The sequence below is a fragment of the Cicer arietinum genome, chromosome 1 (assembly GCF_000331145.2).
Source record: "Cicer arietinum cultivar CDC Frontier isolate Library 1 chromosome 1, Cicar.CDCFrontier_v2.0, whole genome shotgun sequence".
NCBI lineage: Eukaryota > Viridiplantae > Streptophyta > Magnoliopsida > Fabales > Fabaceae > Cicer > Cicer arietinum.
In genome coordinates this window covers 40,738,660-40,755,361 of record NC_021160.2, presented here as the reverse complement: position 1 = coordinate 40,755,361, position 16,702 = coordinate 40,738,660, and the positions used below count along the sequence as shown (strand labels likewise).

Sequence of the window (16,702 nt, the reverse complement as noted above, 5' to 3'; positions counted from 1 at the left end):
GAAAATCATGTTTATCACAATCATCTAATTTAATTTTTAAAATATTTTGTAAAATTCGAATGATAACTTATTATATAGGATAATTCTTTGACTAATTGTACTTTGATTAACAATTTATTTTTCACTATTTGTTAATATTCTCAAGAAGTAAGATATAAAAATTTAAAAATATGATTTACTTTTTAATATTTTTTATTTTAAGAAAATATTAATGTTGAATTATATTTGTAGCGTAGTCTAAATTTATTTGTTTTATTAGTATGATATTTTAATTGCGAGCATGAGAAGTTGTTGTAAAAAAAATTATTGAATATATGTTATCAAAAGTTTGTAAAAAAAAATAAGTTGGTGTGGTATCAGAGTCTATTTTAAATATATATATAATAGATGATAGATTTTAATAATTGGAAGTAACTTTTTTAATAATTTTTCACATATTCGTATTTTATGATTGTTTTTAATAAATTTATGTATTTTCTGTCAAATAGAATATATATTTTTATTTTATAAAATGTTACTAAAAAATGGATTGACATTAATGAGTAATTTAATTTTTAACATATAAAATCATTACTCACCATAAGAGGAATAATATAATTGTTCATAAAAGGAACATTAAATAAAGAACATTTATGTCGATATTTATGTGTCACTAGGTGGTTTTTTTATTGAATTTAATGGCCAAAAATATAAATTATTACCGTTGGTAAATGACTAATATTATTATAATATAATATTATAATATAGTTTATAAATTTATTATAAAATAATTTATAAAATAATTTGATAATAATATAAATTATAAATTATTATCAAATTGTAAAATAATTTATAACTTATAAATAATTGTAAAATAATTTTATAATTTATAAATTTATTATAAGATTATATTATCAATTAGATTTTGGAGGTATTAAAGAAATTGTGGAAGGAAGAGGAGAAGCAGAAATAGGGATTGAAGAGATTAAAGAAGTTGTTGAAGGAGCAGATACTCTCAATAGGTACACATCAGCTTTTTAGCTGATGTGGGAAATATTTGTATACATGAATGAAATATGATGAGGTGGCATCGGGAGTCTATTTTAAATATATATAATAGATGTCATACAAACCAAAAATTAAACACCCTATAATTAAATAATAATATATAATATATTAATACAAACCAAAAATAAAAATAGTACATATTAGTCGAATACATCAATCATCATAATAATTCTTCTGGTCATTAGCTCCACTTCCTCCATCATTATTTAATGGAATATTACCTGAAGACAAAAGTCTTTCGAAAGTATTGTTAATTGGTGTTTGAGACAACATGGTTTGAAATTGCATTTCATCTTCAAGTACACCACCACTAGTCGATGAAGCCATAACAGGTTGAGGTTGATTTAAATCTGGTTTGACCAAGTCAACTGTTGGCATAGTTGATCGATATTAAGTTTGATATGCTTGAGATTGAAGAAGTTGCTGTAAAAATGACGTAACATACTGATAATTATTAAAATATTGTTGTTGCTGAAACATTGGTTGTTTTGTTGCTGGAAGACGAAGTTTGGAGGATCCTGTTATTGCTCCTGGAAATTTAGAGGCGGTTGATGTTATTGGGATTATTGAGAGTATTGTTGTTGCTGCTAGAACAATAGTTGTTGCTGCAAGTACTGAGGCCTTGAATATTGTTGTTGTTGGTGAGGCGAGAACTGCTGATGAAATGTAGGAGGAAATGAAAATTGTTGATGTTGAAATTGTTGTGGTTGCTAAAATTGTTGATGTTGCTCTTAAAACTTTGGTTTCTATTCTTCATTTAGTTTATCAATTGTTGCATGTATCAGTTGTTGTGTCTTCTATTCTTGCTCACTTATCCATTGTTCCTTTAATTGGTCAACATTGTCTATCGACGAATGATGAGATCAATCCGACTAGCACAAGAAGAAGGTGTCTCAGTCTGAATATATCATGTTGGACCAATTTTATCAAAAGTTTGTAAAAAAAAATTAGTTGGTGTGATATCGGAGTCTATTTTAAATATATATATATATATAATAGATGATAGATTTTAATAATTGGAAGTAACTTTTTTAATCATTTTTCACATATTCGTATTTTATGATTGTTTTTAATAAATTTATGTATTTTCTGTCAAATAGAATATATATTTTTATTTTATAAAATGTTACTAAAAAATGGATTGACATTAATGAGTAATTTAATTTTTAAAATATAAAATCATTACTCACCATAAGGGGAATAATATAATTGTACATAAAAAGAAGATTAAATAAAGAACATTTATGTCGATATTTATGGGTGACTAGTTGGTTTTTTTTATTGAATTTAATGACTAATAATATAAATTATTACCATTGGTAAATGACTAATAATATTATAATATAGTTTATAAATTTATTATAAAATAACTTATAAAATAATTTGATAATAATATAAATTATAAATTATTATCAAGTTGTAAAGTAATTTATAAATTATAAATTTATTATAAATAATTGTAAAATAATTTTATAAGTAATATCTTATGTATTATAAATATAGTTAACTTATAATATTACTTCATTAATTTGTAAAAATTGAATATGATTAAGAAAATTAAAATGGGAGAAAATCATGTTTATCACAATCATCTATTTTAATTTTTAAAATATTTTGTAAAATTCGTATGATAACTTATTATATAGGATAATTGTTTGACTAATTGTACTTTGATTAACAATTTATTTTGCACTATTTGTTAATATTCTCCAAAAATAAGATATAAAAATTTAAAAATATGATTTACTTTTTAATATTTTTTATTTTAAATAAATGTTAATGTTGAATTATATTGTACCGTAGTCTAAATTTATTTGTTTTATTAGTATGATTTTTTAATTGCGAGCATGAAAAGTTGTTGTAAAAAAAATTATTGAATATATTTCATCAAGAGTTTGAAATTAATTTTATTAAAGATTTACATATACTTTAAATCAATTTTTGGTATTTAAAAGTTTTAACTAATTATTTGTGCAATTGAATTATAGTTATGTTGATATGTACCAAAAATAAATTTTATTAAAAAATAATTTAATTTTATGCAATACTTAAATTTTCATTTATTTTATTTTTTAACATTCAAATTATCATTATAATAAGATCATTACTCACCATAAGTGGAATAATATAATTTTCCATGAGGATATTTATGTCGATATTTATGAGTGATTGTGTGGTATTTTTCCATTGAATTTAATGACTAATAATATAAATTATTACCATTGGTAAATGACTAATAATATTATAAAATAATTTATAAATTTATTATAAAATAACTTATAAAATAATTTGATAATAATATAAATTATAAGTTATTATCAAATTGTAAAATAATTATAAAATTATAAATTTATTATAATTTATAAATTTATTATAAAATAACTTATAAAATAATTTGATAATAATATAAATTATAAGTTATTATCAAATTGTAAAATAATTATAAAATTATAAATTTATTATAATTTATAAATTTATTATAAAATAACTTATAAAATAATTTGATAATAATATAAATTATAAGTTATTATCAAATTGTAAAATAATTATAAAATTATAAATTTATTATAATTTATAAATTTATTATAAAATAACTTATAAAATAATTTGATAATAATATAAATTATAAGTTATTATCAAATTGTAAAATAATTATAAAATTATAAATTTATTATAATTTATAAATTTATTATAAAATAACTTATAAAATAATTTGATAATAATATAAATTATAAGTTATTATCAAATTGTAAAATAATTATAAAATTATAAATTTATTATAATTTATAAATTTATTATAAAATAACTTATAAAATAATTTGATAATAATATAAATTATAAGTTATTATCAAATTGTAAAATAATTATAAAATTATAAATTTATTATAATTTATAAATTTATTATAAAATAACTTATAAAATAATTTGATAATAATATAAATTATAAGTTATTATCAAATTGTAAAATAATTATAAAATTATAAATTTATTATAATTTATAAATTTATTATAAAATAACTTATAAAATAATTTGATAATAATATAAATTATAAGTTATTATCAAATTGTAAAATAATTATAAAATTATAAATTTATTATAATTTATAAATTTATTATAAAATAACTTATAAAATAATTTGATAATAATATAAATTATAAGTTATTATCAAATTGTAAAATAATTATAAAATTATAAATTTATTATAATTTATAAATTTATTATAAAATAATATTATTAAATAGATTTTGAATGTACTAATAATATAATGACGTGGCAAAATATATTAAAGAAATTAGGGATTGAGAGGAAGATTGAATGAGATTAGGCATTGCGACACGGTTGAGAAGGGAGAAAAGAGGAGAGGTACACATCAGCTTTTTGGCTGATGTGGGAAATAGTTGCATAAGTGGACGAAATAGAATGAGGTGACAAAGAGTGAGGTGGCATTCAGGGTCTGTTTTAAATATATATATAGTAGATAATAGATTTTACGGTGCAGTTCTATGTTGGCTTTCTCATAAATCTCTTCAATCGTTGATATAATTTCACTGCACACCTTGCATCCATGACTACTCTTGCTCGTGTGCTACTCATCATATTGAGTAATCATAATTGTATCAACATATCCTTAACTTCTTTTTTTACAAGAAAAAATTGATTCTTCTATCAAATTTCTCTAACTCAAATTTCACAACACTTGTAGAGATTGACACTACAAGTATATCAACATGTAAACCGTGCACCACATTAATTCCCATAAAGAAAGATTCGTCACAATGGACAAGTAAAAACCAAGTTTTTCCTAATAAGAACATTTTCAAAACAACACTTTTAGAGTAACATTATTTTTCTAATGGAGAAGATCAAATATTGTTGCAACCATTGAGCATACTAAAAATTAAGTATCCCACATAACCAAAGCTCTAATACTAGTTGATGGAAAAACATACATGGAAAAATTTAGGGATGACAATTAGATCAAGACCTAGTGGGTACTCACAAAAAAAATCTAAAATGGATAGAGTAAAAATCCACATAATGGGTATGGGCACGAAAACGAGTAATTACCCGCAAAATTAAGCGGATATGGATGCGGATATTGGTACTATAGTACTCACCCTGCTCTGCACCTGCACTTATGTACATTATTTATTTATTTATTATATTATATTATTATTTAGTTTAATTAATTATTTTCTTTTATGTTTTAACATCTATGAATATCATTGGACCACTAGAATATTTATAATCGAAAGATAAACCTTTGTAAACTTTTTAAAAATTTGATTATGATTAATAGGTAAATAATTTTGACTTTATAACTAAGAGTTATATCTTATTAATCGCGACTTTATAATTGTACTTGCAACTTTCTATCAATTGTTTTTACAGATCTCGAATAATATTATCGTAAGACTTGCAACTTCATACAATATTATTATAGATGTTTGAATGTGTATGTTCATTTGAAATGTTTTGAGTTAGAAAATATTTTGATTTATAATACTTTATGATTTGATTTAAGATATTTGAATAATTTTTAAATTTAATCACAATGATATCATTTATTTATCGATCTATTTTAGTTAAAGCGTGATTAATGGATATGGGTACGAGCACTTAAGTACCCAGAGAGTAAAGGTACAAGTATTAAAGTTCATATTCAAGAGGGTACAAAGACGAGTATGAATATTTTTTTAAACCACAAATACAAAGACGAATATTATAGTACCTTACACCCTACCTATTGTCATCCTTTGAAAAATTAAAGGAAATCCTGGCAGAAGAATATAACATGAAAAATTTGAAAATCAAAGAAAAACTATTATTATTATTATCTAATGACAACTAGAGAATAACATTGTGATATTACAACATATATAAATTTTTGTCAAACACCTCAAAACTTCAAGATACCCACACTTTCTAAAATAAATACATAAATTACATCTTACGACACTATAAAACAAGAGCATAAGAGAAAAATAAAATAGTTAAAATATTTTTGATTAATAGATTTTGCAACAAAGAATTAGAATCAATATTGTAAAAATTTATCTATTTTTTTCGGTTATCACACGGAACAATGTGAAATTTGTTCTAAGATGTTTCAATCAAGTCAAATAGATATTAGATCGTGTAAATCAAATCTAGACAAAACAATTTATAAATAGAATACTCCAATATTTTTTTTTTGAAAAAAACTTGTTAAATTATGCAAATAGTTTTACATAAATATTCAATTATAACATCTTTGTTATATAGAAATTTGTGTATGTATTTTATAAATAATATTACAATAATATGACACCATAGTAAAATATATTAAATTGATTTTGTATGAATAATTTTTACAATATGAGTAGTACTATATAATTATTTAAACTCGATTTTATATCGGTAAATCTATTGAATTGCATAATTCATCATTTTATTTATTTTTATCAGTTAAATAGTTGTCCTTAGAACTCAATCCTTTTTTATTTTTTAAATGGTTGGCTTACCTTGTGAAATATGGTGTGCTTAGATTTTTTCTAAATTTATAGACTACAAATGTTTTAATTTACACCCTGTCATTATTTTTTGTCAGACCATAATGTGCCAAAAATTATTCGTCCAATTGTAATTCATTTTCAAAATAAAGGATTAAAATGTGACCGAAATAGATAATATATACACATAATTTCTCAAATCAAGTAGAAATTGGGTAAATTGACAATATGGCTTAAGTGTATTTTGCCTTTTTCATTCTCATTTTGCGTATTCTTTTAAAAGAAAAAAATGTTTGATCTATATTTATACACTCATTCAACATTTTAAGAGAAAAAAAATAGAGAAAATGATGTGATATGCTAATGATATGACATAAAGAAAAATAAAATTTAAATTAAAGATATGCAAATATAAAAGGTTGCTCTTGAATATATGTCCTAACTCTTGATCTTTATTGAGATTGGAGATTGAATATTCATTTATTTATCGACGTTTCTTGCCTCCCTCACACTCACATGTATATAGTGGTGATAATAAAATTATAAATTATAATAAAATAATAATTATTGAGTAGTATTTTCTATTTTTTTTTATAAGAGATAGTTGAATTAAAATTTGATCAACAAAAATTGATGTATCTGATTCATAATATAGATCAGATACATAAATTCTTGTTGACTAAATTTTGACTTAACTATCTTTTATAAAAAGAACTAGGTAGAGTAATAAAATAAATTAAATTATATTTTCTATTGAAAAGTGATTAAAATTTAAAACACAAAAAATATTGAATAAAATGAATAGATATATGTACGATATATTTTTATTTGAATATAAAATTAAGGGCAGAATAAGTATAAACATCCCATTCCCAACTATTAATTTAGGAAAACACAAATTCTCCAGAACCATAAAAACAATATTTTTTCATTAAAATCGGAATAAGTTCACACGAAACACGAACATATATTTAATTATAATAAATACTCTTTGAGAAGAATTTTTTTAGTTAAATATAAACACTTTTCAAATTTATTAAGTGTATTTATTATTATTTTTTCAAATATATTTCTTATTAATATGACTAATTTAAAAGTTGAGTTTAATACATTTAAATATAAAAATTATTTGATATACATCAATTACTCTACTAATTAGTTTTTAATAAAAGTAAAAAAACAATAAAAATATCATAGAAAAAGGATTTAAACTTGTTAATTGTGAAATTTTATATAAGTGTGAATGTTCCCAACAAGTCTCATTATTATACTCACTTAGTCTTTATCTTTTCTACTAGATTTTCCAGTGACCTGAGATGATCCAACCCCCAAATTTTTACCACATTTCACCTTGTATTTGCTGCTAAGTCTTTTCCAAAAAAGTAGATAAATTTGACTCACTTTGAATTAAATAATGACAATTAAAAACCAAAAAAGGTTTGATAACCTTTCGAGGGAGTTAACGGACAACTTGGCCTTTGCACAACCAAGAGCAATTGTCATAAACACATTGCATTAATGTATATATTGTTATAAAAATCGTTTATATAATATTTAATTTCAATTCACCAAAAATTCTATTGTTAAAATATTATTCTATGATAACCATGATTCTGCTTGAAGTTAGTTTTTTCAAAAATTCTATTTTTTAATATTATTCAATGATCTTGTACGATGGTATGCATGCTCTAATATAATATTGTTTATAAAAAATAATCAAAGGAAAGAAATACAGGGAATCACTGGACAAAAAAAAAAAGAAATATATATAGATATAGGGACCAGGACCAGGCACAAGCAATAATTGAATGCTTCACTATGTGACAATTTTATTGTATGCAATGCAATACACTTTATTAGAAAAAGCAGAAAAAACAACATGGGGACATCCAAAATCTCATGATACCAAACCCGTCCCTTTAAAAGCAGTGATGTGACCGTAAGATCGCCTACAAATCTAAATACGAGAAAATGCCAAACACATATATAAAGTAACCAAAATGTATTATCACAAATAAATAAATAAATGTAATAATAATAATAAATATAAAAAACAAAAATGCATAAATACTCCTTTTATCTCTATAACTTTTACATTTGTAAAAAAAAGCTTAAAATAGAATATTTATAGTTTTTTTTATGTAATATTAATTTCTTTTTTACTATATGTAATATTAATAACTTTCATTTATATTGATAAAATTATTATCATTCTTTTTTATTTTCTATTTTTTTAATATACATGAAATATTTGAATGCAACAATCATTTAAAAACATAAGAGTAATAAAAATGAAAAACGTGAAATCCATAAAGTCCAATGTGGCATTCGAGCAAAGGTCAAATGTTACTAGTCCTCTGGGCTTATTAGCTCACACAAACTCACAAGTCACATGTGGGAGAGAAGATGCTTCCCCATGATTAGAAAACGGGTGGATTTGGGTCTAAAATGCTCAAATTTGGCACAAACTATCGGTGGAATATTAGAGACATAATTCCATTCATTTTGTCCAATGAATATGGTGGGTCAAGAGTTGCAGGTTTATAGGTGATTTTAAATGGGTTTAAATCTCAAACAACAACAACAAGAATCAAAACAGAGCAAAACAATACAAACTTATATTTGAATGCAAAATAAAAAATATGAGATATTAATCATTTTTTTCCTAACATGTAACATGAAACAATATGTGTATCTAAGTTATAAAGTAATCATCTTATAAATGGTTTAAAAAGCTATTTTATGTGTATAAGGATTATGAAATAATCCGCCATCTTGGTGATTTATAAAATATAGATTTTGATGACATACAAAAAGAGATTTAAAAAAATAATTATGCTTTGAACTGAATGCACGACCTAAAATGAAATATAAACTTATATCTTATTTTAAAATTGTAAATCAAAAGTCATGAAAATTTAGTTTTATGTTGAAGTATGTATAAAAAAAATCAAAATATTTATCTACATGAGAAAATATTAAGACCTGCAACTAAATGAAGAAGGTTTGTAAAATAAAAATGTGGGATTGCTCGACCAAGTAGAGAGGAGAATAATGATAAAAATAAGTTAATTGTTTGCGGTAGTAGCTAGGCATTGGAACTTGTGGTAAATTGTGAAAATGGAGGAAAGTTACCAAAACAATCCATTACAAATTCACTTCATTGGGTAAATTTAAATTTAACCAACCAAAGATAGGGACAAAATTGTCAAAACAACATAGCTAATAATGAATGTTAATTTTTAAAAAGATATGACGAAAAAATCCCTAATTGTGATGACGTGGCAAGCAAAGAGGAAATGGTACTATTGACATTTTACGGGTCAAAAGATGTCTTAAGTTTAAATTGAATGTTAAACTAGAAATCAATTAAAAAGTTTATTGTACCTAACAAAACCATTTACTTTAAATAAATAGAATAATAATTTTTATTTTTATAATAAGTTAAAATTTACTCTCATAAAGATTATGCATATTAACCTATAAAAAATACTCAAATATATAAACTATATTGCGACAAAATTTAAATATTTTTTAGTGTTCAAACTTTAAATGTTCTAGTCATGCATAAATTTGGTCCACTTTTACCTATTAGTTGATTTTGTGAGAAGTCTAAATAAAAAGAAACTTTTGAAAATGAATCTTTAAACGTCTAACAACCATATCATTCTTTTAAAAAGGTTAGTCAAATCCAATTTAGTCAAGCTCCATCATTTAGGTCCAACTTAGCTTAAATCCATCGTTCAGGTCCAACCTAACTCAAACCCAATTCAGCTCAAGGAAAACGTCTTGCACATAAAAGGGACGTGAGCTATGTGTGCTATAGTTCCACACACCAAATATAGATGGGTTCCATGATGAGGGAAAGCCAACTCCACACACTGTAGATAATAAGGACCTCATAGAAGCAATCTAATGGGACTTGAACATTGTATTTTTTTTATCTTAGTCATTTTAGAGTATTCTTGGAGTTTTTTCTTATTTACACTATATGATAACTCTGTATCTTGTGTTTATATACGAGATCAACTACAATATATAAACACAAAACAACTTATCATTTTTTTGAAAATCTCTAAAAGATAATTTAAAAATTATGAAATAGAATTTTTTTTTTTAAATCTATAACAAATGGACCATATAATTTTGAAGGTATATCAAAGACTAAGAAAATAATTAAATAAATAATATAAAAATCGTTGTGGTCAAATAATTTTTTAGAGTACATCTCATTTTTTATTCAACCCTAAAGTATAAGTGTTAAGTGATGTCATATATATTTTTTTATATAATAAAATTAATAAAATATAAAATAACTCATTGTCTATAAAATAATATAAGAAGAGACGAGTAATCCGAAGAGTAACCCAACTCAAATTCAATATTTTTTTACCATGTCACATTATATTTTATTTGGTTCCTATTATTTAGGATCGGATAAAACTCAATCCAAAACTTACAAACCAAAATAGTAAATGAATCAAAATGGATATTTTACACCTACTCATATGGTTAACCTCCAAAACTAAAGTAAAATTAAATATTGGTAAAATAGTATTATTTATATGTAATATAATTTTTTTTTTTACATTTTCCATCAACTATAACTGTTGTGTCATGAATAATATTTTACTTTTACCTTGACACTGTACAGAAATTAATCTTACGAAAAATGTCAAAAGTATTTCATGAAAGAAAATTTGAGGAAAAACATTGACATATGTGTAGGATGATCCGCATAAGACAATAATATATATATAGGAGAGAAAAAGATCATTTTGTCAATTTCCATAAGAAGCTCCGCTGAGAAATAACAAATATTCATAAAAGCGAGTAAAAAAAGTGCTTATTAAATTCCAATAACAACTTAGATTCTTTCTTTTTAGTTATTGTTGTTGTTGTTGTTGGGGGCAATTACCATAGAACAACCACATTCTTCATTTTCTAGGGTTTTTGCTCATTTCACCATCTTCAATGGCCGCTTCTTCTCTTCTCAGATCTACTCTTGTCTCTTCATCATCTTCTTCCTCCGATCGCGTCAAGGTATCTTCTTCTTGTTATCTCATTGCACCGTAGATTCTCATTTTTTACTCGCTTTTTGCATTTTCGTGGAAATCGTTTAGTAACTTTTGAATTCGGTTTCGATGCTTTATGTTTCGGTTCATTATCTGTTATTTGTTAATGTTTGGTGTTTGAAATTTATACTCTGAAAAACAGCACTTTTTCCGATTCTGTTATGTTTTTCGTTTGTTTTTCTGCATTCTGTCGGAAAACAAATGACAACTTTGAGCTATGCTTTGACTTGTTTTGATTCATATAATTCATTTCTCATGTTTTATTTTGTTAGTATTATTTATGTTTTTTTTTTTTAATATTTTTCTTCTTGTTTAGTTCTCGAAATTTTAAATTTACTTTTGGATTTGGTTTCATTTTCTTTTTTTGTTAATATATTTGGTGAAAATTTATGTCTCGTTACCCAGAAAATAGGGCAGGAGGAGACTTTGTAATATTTTCTTTTGGCTTAAATAATTTTTAAATCCTAAAATGTGTACCTTTACCGTTTTAGTCACTAAGAAATCGTTACAAACTTATAAAATGATTGTTTTCGGTTTTAGGCAGTATAATATTTGATTCAGGTTGGAATTATTATTTTTTGAACAAATTGAGGATGGAATTAGTTTTGATAATATGTGCATCAAATTGATTTTAGGTGTTAGACGTGCCCACAATTTTATTTTAACCATTGTAGTGTTTTTTTTCTCTAATCATTGTAGTGTTATTCCAGAACAAAACTTCCGATTGGCAGGGACACTATTTCCTATGTTTTGTGGATTAAAAAATGACAATTTATTTCCTATGTTTTGTGGATTAAAAAATGACAATTTTGGAGATAAACCAGGAAAAGTTCATGTTATATGGACTAAAATGTTAATTAAGCTTATTTTTTAAAACCATATTCTGGGATGTTTGTTGAGATTGTGTGAGAGATACTGGGGAAAATTTTCTGCTGGTGACACTGACTCCTTCATTGTTATGAAGAGTTTCCATCTAGTAGTTATTACTCTCATAATTTGCTTATCATTTCAGATCTAGTGCATTTGTTTGCATTTTCTAGATGTTAAATCTTATTAACATGTTTGTATGTATGATTCAGGGGCTTAGCAGTGCCTCAAGCATTAATTCAAAATCTACGAGGTTGCACAACAGCATATTTGGAACTTCAATTTCATGTGAATCAATCGTCTTACAGTTGAGTTACACAGAATTTTAATCAGTGCTCTTCTTATCTCTCCTCTGCCTGTTTCTGCTTCTTTAATAGTATGTTGTTTTATTAGTTTCGTTCCTTATGTATCGATATTTGCCCCCCAGAAACTGCAATGCCCGGAGTATACAGCCTATCAGAGCTACAGCAACAGAAATCCCTCTCCCTGTACAAAGTAAGGATATAGTATAATTATTTCGTGTGTGTTACAGTGAACATGCAATTTCTTGATTCTTACCTGTTGTTATCTTGTCTGTTAGAATCAAGCAGTGCTGGGAAGACAAGAGTCGGAATAAATGGTAACTTTCTTGTTATGACTTATGAAAGTTCTTTTAGATGTTTGTCATAATGTTATAAAAAACACTGAAACAATTTTTTTTATAAGTCTTCCTTTTTAAAAGACTTACACAATGTCATTAGTTTCTTAAACATATCTTTTAATTGAAATCATTTTACAAAAATGTATAAATGTGTCCTCAGTTATGAATGAAAAATAACTTAATATTTCATTTTATATTTTAATTTGGTGTTAGGAGTTTGCAAATAAGTGCATGAATTTTAAATAACTGTTAACGTGTACCATTCATGAACTAGTTATGCAACAGGTGAAAACTTTGTTACAAAGCATGAAATATATCCTTAGAAATTTTCAACCTGTCTTGAGAAAACATATATTTTATGCTGAATTGTGCAGGTTTTGGTAGAATTGGAAGGTTGGTGTTACGGGTAGCTACTTCCCGGGATGATATTGATGTTGTTGCAATTAATGATCCTTTTATTGATGCTAAATACATGGTATGTATATTATGCACAGAACATTTCATTCCATTCCACAAGATTAGATGTTCTAAAACATGAAGAAAAATAAGTGTGTGTATTGTTGTTCACTTGTACTCCTACTTTTTATTGAATTCATATGCTGTTTCTTTATATTCTTTCTAATTCAGTTATTGTGGGTACTCTTATTATTTTTTACATACATTTTGCTTTATCATTTTGTCTTTCATTGTTCAGGCGTACATGTTCAAGTATGATTCTACTCACGGACCATTCAAGGGAACTATTAAGATTTTGGATGACACTACTTTGGAAATTAATGGGAAGCAGGTTAAAGTTGTGAGCAAAAGGTATCATAAATTGAGACCTGATAATTGAAATTGATGTTACAAGTATGTGTTAATTACAGAGGTATAAAAATATTGGTTTAACATGTATACACTTTTTTTTTTTCTGTACTCAGAGATCCTGCAGAGATCCCTTGGGGTGATTTTGGGGCTGACTATGTGATAGAGTCTTCCGGAGTTTTTACAACAATAGAGAAAGCTTCATCACATTTGAAGGTTTCTATATTCACTTACATGTTCATTTAGTGTTTTCTTTATCTTCTTCCCCTTTGCCACCTGGAAATCTTAATTTGAGCTCTATCTTTTTCGACTGTAGGGTGGTGCCAAGAAAATCATAATATCAGCTCCATCTGCTGATGCGCCAATGTTTGTGGTAGGGGTGAATGAGAAGACGTACAAGCCCAACATGGACATTGTTTCTAATGCAAGCTGTACAACAAATTGTCTTGCTCCTCTTGCCAAGGTTTGATTGCATTGTGTAATGCCAACTTAATTGAGTTGGACAATGATAACTGCTAAAAAATTCTTAGTGCTTTTGGGAATCCTAAACGGGGAAGTCTGACAACATCTGTTTAAGGAGTTTCTTTGACATGAAATATAAATTTTTCTCCTCTTGAAGGACTTGGACAATGATAACTCTCGAAAATTCTTAGTGCTTTTGAGAATCCCTAAGCAGGGCAGTTTGATAACATCTGTTTAAGGAGTTTCCTTGACATGAAATATAAATTTTTCTCTGTTCTTCAACTTATTTTGCCACAATCCCTCTTGATATATTATTCTTTTCTTCAAGGATATATCCAGGAATTGACTTTTTCCTGCAGAAAAGTTGTGATAAAATATTAAAATAAAAACTAACAGGTTCATAAAATTCACAGACAATAAATTCATCATCAAGTTTTTCTGTAGTATCTCTTCAATACAAGGAATCAAACTATTAAGAGAAGAGAACTTCATGGAATTAATGCTGATCTATCTGAATCAATTAAGCCTTTTTGACAATAATTATGCGACCCATTGTAATTTGATTCAACCTGAGCCCCTGGCTGTGGGGATCCAACTTGATGCTTCCCCTTCATTTGTTTCTTATTTCACTCATTATCAGAAACTTGCATACAAGCATCTAATTCTTATATAAACTATTCATCAGGTGGTTCATGAGGAGTTTGGCATAATTGAAGGTTTGATGACCACTGTGCATGCAACTACAGGTATATTTGCACATTTGCTAGTTAAAGCCTCTGCTGTCCTTTTCTCTTTTGGATGAAACCACCACTCTACAGGTTCAGAAGTGACATTGTAAACATCTAATTGTGTTTCTCTTTGCTCAGCAACACAAAAGACTGTAGATGGTCCTTCAATGAAGGATTGGAGAGGGGGAAGAGGAGCAGCTCAAAATATAATTCCAAGTTCAACTGGTGCTGCCAAGGTAAAAGATGGACAACGGTTGAATGGTTCTGTGCTTATCATATATCTATATTTATTAAATTGGTTTTGTACTTTATGAAATTCCCAGGCTGTTGGAAAAGTTCTTCCTGAGCTAAACGGAAAGCTCACTGGAATGGCATTTCGTGTACCTACTCCTAATGTCTCTGTTGTGGACTTGACTTGCCGGCTTCAAAAGAATGCTTCCTATGAAGATGTTAAAGCAGCAATTAAGTATGCCTCTTACATTTCTGCTCTGGCTTATATTCTCTCTTGTTCAGTTGTTTTGTGCTAATCCTTGGTTTGTTTTCTATGATTTTGCTACTGAAAAATATTAAGGCATGCTTCAGAGGGACAATTGAAGGGAATTCTTGGATACACAGATGAGGATGTTGTCTCTAATGACTTCGTTGGTGATTCAAGGTAAAGTAAATGTCACTGTATTTGAAATATAAATCACTATCAGCATCTTCAACACAACAGACTCTTGTGCCTTTTATCAAGTAACGTGCTAAAATGTGGTATTATGCACATCTTGAGTTTCATAATACAAATGAATTGGGTTAATTATTTTGGTTGGAAAGTGAGATACCATAAAACACAAGCTCGCTATTTGTGTTCAAAACAAATTTTAAATTGCCATGAAACTTAATCTTTTATATATCTCGTTCTCCAATAATTCTGTTAGTTTTGAGTTTATTCTGTTGTGTTGGGATATGTTTGTTTGTCATATAAATGGATTATTTAATTGTATCTCTTTTGGACAGGTCGAGTATCTTTGATGCCAAGGCCGGGATTGGGCTTAGCAAGTCCTTCGTGAAGCTGGTCTCATGGTATGACAATGAGTGGGGTTATAGGTATGTCTACTTAAAATAACATCTAAAACTTTTTGCATACATGTATGGCATTTTTCAAAACTGAACCTTTTGCTCATATTTTGAATTGTATCCATTGCAGCAACCGAGTGCTCGACCTTGTAGGACATATGGCACTGGTGGGAGCCCACAATTGAAACAAATAGTGTTTCTTACTGTCGGTGTTGCGATTCTGATCTTTACTTGAGTTAGGTTAAGAATTAGTAGCCGTTTAGGTTCTCAGATTTTGGTTTTGATGTGATATTTATAAGATTGCAGACATTTCTGGAGCCCCTCCAACAGAGGAAGAAGTAGATGATCATATCATATACATTGAGAATAAAATAAAAGTCCAAGTTACATGTCTGAAATTCATCTTCATATACTGGATGGATTTTACAAATTTTTTGTATTATTGTGAAGTGTTTTTATTTTACTTTTGATTAAGTGAAGTCTAGTCCTTTTGAAATTATAAAATTCGTTCTCAAATTTTGCACTCA

At 26.1% G+C, this 16,702-nt stretch overlaps 1 protein-coding gene across 1 annotated transcript; it reads left to right on the top strand.

Annotated features, from left to right (window-relative positions):
• Positions 1–11,282: 11,282 nt before the first annotated feature.
• LOC101504216 (glyceraldehyde-3-phosphate dehydrogenase GAPCP1, chloroplastic-like) lies at positions 11,283–16,702 on the top strand. Its single transcript, XM_004488698.4, has 14 exons — positions 11,283–11,583; positions 12,695–12,789; positions 12,910–12,977; positions 13,063–13,101; positions 13,497–13,597; positions 13,817–13,929; positions 14,043–14,142; positions 14,243–14,389; positions 15,074–15,134; positions 15,255–15,352; positions 15,440–15,582; positions 15,688–15,771; positions 16,116–16,205; positions 16,306–16,702. Exons 1-14 carry the CDS (start codon positions 11,515–11,517, stop codon positions 16,358–16,360), a joined length of 1,263 nt encoding a protein of 420 aa, XP_004488755.1. The 5' UTR covers positions 11,283–11,514; the 3' UTR covers positions 16,361–16,702.

What these genes read in the sequence shown, in the direction of transcription:
- LOC101504216 (XM_004488698.4), top strand. Translation starts at nt 11,515, where the DNA reads ATGGCCGCTTCTTCTCTTCTCAGATCTACTCTTGTCTCTTCATCATCT. An exon ending in TGTGAATCAATCGTCTTACA is followed by an intron (nt 12,790 to 12,909) that starts GTTGAGTTACAC and finishes TTTGCCCCCCAG; the next exon opens with AAACTGCAATGCCCGGAGTA. An exon ending in GACAATGAGTGGGGTTATAG is followed by an intron (nt 16,206 to 16,305) that starts GTATGTCTACTT and finishes TATCCATTGCAG; the next exon opens with CAACCGAGTGCTCGACCTTG.